The 5,515-nt window shown below is 42.6% G+C and overlaps 1 protein-coding gene across 1 annotated transcript; it reads left to right on the top strand.

Moving 5' to 3' along the window:
• The first annotated feature begins 3,079 nt into the window (after positions 1-3,079).
• eny2 (ENY2 transcription and export complex 2 subunit) lies at positions 3,080-4,876 on the top strand. Its single transcript, XM_080540324.1, has 4 exons — positions 3,080-3,220; positions 3,327-3,397; positions 3,572-3,646; positions 4,531-4,876. Exons 1-4 carry the CDS (start codon positions 3,153-3,155, stop codon positions 4,602-4,604), a joined length of 288 nt encoding a protein of 95 aa, XP_080396450.1. The 5' UTR covers positions 3,080-3,152; the 3' UTR covers positions 4,605-4,876.
• Positions 4,877-5,515: the final 639 nt, after the last annotated feature.

The raw sequence follows: 5,515 nt of genomic DNA, 5'->3' as shown, positions 1-5,515 counted from the left end.
GGAAAAGCTATCATGTGGCAGTTTAAAATGCATCGGCCTGAACAGTACTTCCTTTTAACTAACAGAAGCTCTTCAGCCAGACTTCTCTTCCTGTCAATTTAGTCTGGATTCAACTCTGCTGGGGTTTGGCTACTTAAAAGTCAATAGAACAGAGGCAATGAAGCCTCTTCAGGGATCCCAGAAGAAGACAGGACAGTGTTTAATTAAACTGCAGCTGAGCAGAGCAGGGGTAATCGGCTGTCATAGGTTCTCTCCGATCACACATAATAAGGCTCCGGAACTTGACTTTCTTGGTATTTCTTTGCAAAAGTCCCTACTTATTAATAAGGTAGTCGGGAAGTCAGACCATTTTATGATAGTTCTGTGTGCACTAGAAAGGCTGTTTTAACTAAATCAACGAGGGAGCCATCTGGGAGTCAGCTTCAATCAAAGCTCAATGTTTTAGATTATTCAAGGCTCTTATAATTTCTGAACTCATATTAACGTAACCAAACAGATCATAGAAGACATCACAAGGGAGTGTCAGCTGTGACACAACGTTTTACTCAGACCATCGTTGCTTAAAACTTGAATCACTCATAAGACGAACCCTCTTGTCGCCAGGCACGCAGGTGCACACACGCACGGACAGACAGATGGATGGATGGACGCATGGACTGATGGACAGACTGATGCAAAGATGCACGCACGCACGCACTTGACCGTAAACAATATTGTGCTGCTATTTTCATTGATCTAGCCAAGGCCTTCAACACAGTAGATCGTCGTAGCAACATCGGTGTCTCTGGTCACTCCCTGGCATGGTTCTCTAACTACCTCACTGACAGGGAGCAAAGTGTTAGTTCAGAACAACTCCTGTCGCAGCCCCTCCCTGTCACTAAGGGCGTGCCCCAGGGCTCCATATTAGCACCAACACTTTTCTCTGTCTACATAAATGATTTAGCCTGTGTCGTTGGAGACTCACTCATTCATCTTTATGCCGATGACACTACGCCACTGGCCCCTCCCCAGATGCAGTACTCACGCTACTTCAGTCTAGCTTCAACAGTATCCAACAGGCCTTCTCCTCCCTACGTCTTATGATGAACACCTCTAAGACCAAGGTCATGCGGTTCGGTAAAACCAGCTCTGTGCCCATTTCACCTCCCCATATCAGAACCATCAGTGGAATGTCTCTAGAGCAGGTTTCCGAGTATAAAGACCTGGGTATCTGGCTGGATAACACACTGTCCTTTTCCTACCATATCAACAAGTTGCAAGCCAAGGTCAAATCAAAAATTGGTTTTCTGTACAGAATGCGCTCTTCCTTCACTCTATCTGCTAGACTCATCCTGGTCAAAATGACAATTCTACCCATGCTTGATTACGGTGATACCATCTACCTCTCTTCAGAAGTCTTCAGAAGCTTGACGTGCTCTACCACTTGTTTCGCTACAAATGCCCCATTCAAAACTCACCACTGCACTTTATACTCCTCTGTTAATTGGCCATCCTTACACACTCGTCGTGAAATACAACAAACTATTAAAAAAAACGTAAAACTGGTCAAACTCACCACCACCACTCACCAGCCTTCAAGAACTCACTCATAGACACATTTAACAACACATGCAATTGCTTCTAAACTAGGACCCGTCCCCTGCTCGCCTGCTGTTGTTTGTTTGTTGGTCTGATTTGTCCTTGGCTTGTAACTGTTCTCTGCTCTGTTTTGTTTTGTCATGTTTAATGTGTTTTAACTTTTGTATTTCTTTTATCCCCTACCCCCTCAAAAGGCTGTGCCTTTTGCCAGGTCGGCATTGTAAATAAGAATATGTTCTTAATTGTCTTACCTGGTTAAATAACATTTAAATATATACAGTATGTTATGTTTTTTTAACGCACACGCATGCTTACCCACACACAAACACACACACACACACACACACACACACACACACACACACACACACACCACATAAAAAGAGAAGGGATATCTAGATCTAAGTAGCTCTTTCTCTAGTCTTAATTTTGAGTTAACGTAATGCAGGCCCAGGGCCTCAACAACACATGTATTGAAGTGTAATGTACCGAGATGCAGGGATACAAACAGAAGCTCATCAAAACACAGGAATGGAATGTTCCGGTAGCAGAGCTCAGAATGCTAGGTGACCGTTGACAGGCAGGGGTTATGTACCCACATGGAACTGATGTACACATGCTTTACAAAAACAAAGAAGGAGGTAGGATGCATCTGGTGAGGAAAGCTAAGTAACTGCCTGGTTATTCTGCTGTTTGATGCTGAAAGGATATCCTCAGGGAAGGTTTTACGTAGGATCAAACCTGACAGGAGATTTTTCTTTGTCTGTTTGAAAAAAAAGGAGAGTTTTTAGGCACATCCTGCAATAAACAAATAGAAATTGCGACTTCTGGAGAAATGCATGCTGCATTTGTAAAGGTCAATCTTTTTTTACAAAGAAAAGAGGTGTTGCAGTATCAAACAATGGGACTACGCGACACTTGTTTTGACATTATTATCCATGACGAGCATGATATTGACAGGAACCTTTAATACCACACAAGCCCCTTAAGAGAACTCCAAATGTCAATAGAAAATTGCAAGGCTCTGTTACTAGTGTTGGCTTAGACTTCCTAAGAACTGCATAGCCTATTTTAATGACACACCTTTCTAAGGTGTTCTCAGCCATGTGTTACGGTAACACCCAAGTGGGTGCTACACATTGGTAATGATAAGGTGCAGTGAGTGTGAGAGCTTTGTGAGTCTGGAATGGTGCTATATAAATGCAACTAATTAACTTATTCATTAATATATAGGCTACATTCCAAAGTCAGACAGCTAAAGTCAGACCAGCCACAACAATAAAATATGATGTTCTATTATGGATTTGTCAATGTGATGCTTCAACTATCATGAACAATCAGCCTTTTTCCCCAAATCTTCGAACGCTCTCCTCATCGAATGATCTGAGTTGTTGGTTTAGACTGCCCCCCTGTGGCTATAATATTCCATTACAAGGTAGGAACCATTTAGTTACATCACGTTTCCCGTCAGGTCTGTTTCCTGTTGCTGTTTTCGAATTAGCAAAGGGTGGCTATCCAGCTAGCTACGTGGCTGGTAGAAACACCTTAATGCATTTGAATTCAGCTTAAGGGGTATGAGTAAAGATTCCAAAATGAGGGCAACAATTAATCAGAAATTGACCGAAATGGGTGAACGGGAGCGGTAAGAATATTGCACTTTTAACCAGCTAGATAACATTGCATTTGCTCAACAAGGATGCATCAACTCCATGCCATGGTCACTGACTGGTGTGTTGTTTGTTCCACAGACTGAAGGAGCTGCTCAGGGCTAAACTCACTGAATGCGGCTGGAAGGATCAGCTAAAGGCTCTTTGCAAAGGTTTGTCGTGTAACACTGCATGGGAGTTGTCATGTACACTGCATGGGAGGGATTCTAGACATTAGAAGGGTTCTGAGCATGATAAACATGCTAGTAAGTTGTAGGTAGCCAGCCTAAAGCTCCCATCTGCATGTTTACTAACTTTGCATCAATGTCGTGTGTTCTGTTTTTCAGACGTCATCAAAGAAAAGGGCCTGGAACATGTGACTGTGGAAGACCTTGTGGTAGAAATCACTCCTAAAGGAAGAGGTAGGCCTATTCAGTGTCCCACCATCATAATGATGTTTGATCTACTCTCTTCTCCCTTCAGCCAGGGCTCTCAAGTCTCACGCATTGGGCGTGAGACACACGCATTTCAACCCGTTCACACGCCACACCTTGTATTTCTCACGCAGAGAAATTACCAGAGGCGCCCACCAAGTTGCGCCGCTATTAAAAAAAAAAAAAATAGAACAGCTAGAGAATCAAGTGAGTTCCCTCTGGTTCCCCTAGAGTTCGCACCAGCTAATCAAATAAAAAAATATAGCTACCGAACAGCCAATCAGAAAATAATAGCATTGCTGTATCCGGGTAACATTTTGATATTCCCGCTACAACAAACAACGTTCTGATTCCAACGACACGGGCTGACTGGAGCTATTGATTCAGATGCTCGCTACACAGAAGAGGACAGATTATTTGAATTGATCATTCACATCTCGAAGTGGCTACAGACTGGTCGACTTGGGAGAAGACCAGATGCTGAGACTGTGTGTGTGATTATATATTATTTTTTTTACAAATTGATGTTATTTATCAGATCAGACCCCCCCCCCCCCCGCCGCCAAAATCTCACTCTGAACTCTGTTCACAACTTGAGAGCCCTGCTTCAGCCCATTCATTATTTTTGAATAACCCATACAGTTAATAATTTAACACAGCAGTACTATAGCCAAATGGATTAACAACATCAGGTGCGGTCGAAGCTTAACTCTCTACTGTGACTATCAACGGGATTTGCTCCACGGAACCGTGTCCCCCTATGCAGCCACAGCGTGGGAGACTTGGATCTCACTTGTTTCTGAATTGAGGTCCCCTTGGGACTAACCTGACTGCTTCAGGATTATCATGATGTCTTTATTTCTCCCCCCCAGCTCTGGTGCCAGACAGTGTGAAGAAGGAGTTGCTTCAGAGAATAAGAGCCTTCCTGGCCCAGCATGCAACATGATGATGCAAGACAGACTTTGAGCCTCACAAAACGTCTTCCAAACTGCCATTTTCTTTTTTTTGGCCCATTTTTGCCCTTTGCTACTCAATTTGAAATACAAAGTATTTTTGTTTGTTTGTTTCACCTATCATGCTTTTGTGTTATGCAGTGTTACATCATGATTTGTAAAAAAAAAAAAGAAGAAGAAAAACGATTGTTTGTTATTCGATAGAGATGAAGTACATGATTTGTAAGATTTTGTAAATTGATTGTTTGGTGTTCAATAAATGTCACATTTCTTTTTAATTGTCCCTGTTCTTTTTATATGCATGGCTTGGGGAAAGGCTTTTTAGAGGGGTTGTAAGGTATTTGAAAGGTTTAACGTTTTTGAAAAGGCCTTACAGTGGCTATGGTTTCATTCTGTAAATGGGGTAAGATAAGGCCATGGCAGACATTTTGAGAAGGAGCTTAAGATAAGTAACTAGGTGTTAGGCAGTGTGGTTGGCTAGATGCTCATGCCAGGGAAGTCATTTTCATACAGATAAACTCGTCTTTCATAATCATCGCGGCCTCAGCTCAGTGTAATGTTGAATGATGGTTCATTTCACAGAGGTTCAGTAGTGTCAAAAGTAAACGTATATGTGCAATATATTGTCTGACAGGCATGTGAAGAACCGTTTATTTCAAACAGTCCACAAAATATAGCGCTGCACGGTATGGACCATTTACCATGGTAACCTGAAACACACTGCAGTGGTGCATTGAAATGAAGTTGTCCTTTGACTAAAATGACACATCCCTTGTGTTATTATCCAAACACACACATTCCCATAATGACAACCCTACTGCTGTTTTACTTCCTAGAATAACAGACCGTTCGTGACGGGGGTGGGGGGGGAGGGAGGGATGGGGGGGAGGGAGATCATGAAAAG

Source organism: Nansenia antarctica (genome assembly GCF_963989245.1).
Source record: "Nansenia antarctica genome assembly, chromosome: 10".
Classification (NCBI taxonomy): domain Eukaryota; kingdom Metazoa; phylum Chordata; class Actinopteri; order Argentiniformes; family Microstomatidae; genus Nansenia; species Nansenia antarctica.
Note: the sequence above shows the minus strand (reverse complement) of the source record. Positions and strands in the feature narration are given on the sequence as shown.

Bases quoted from the DNA above. Each gene is read 5' to 3' on its own strand.
- eny2 (XM_080540324.1), top strand. From the start codon at position 3,153: ATGAGTAAAGATTCCAAAATGAGGGCAACAATTAATCAGAAATTGACC. The intron at 3,221-3,326 runs GTAAGAATATTG...TTTGTTCCACAG, and splicing joins GAAATGGGTGAACGGGAGCG to ACTGAAGGAGCTGCTCAGGG. The intron at 3,647-4,530 runs GTAGGCCTATTC...TCTCCCCCCCAG, and splicing joins AATCACTCCTAAAGGAAGAG to CTCTGGTGCCAGACAGTGTG.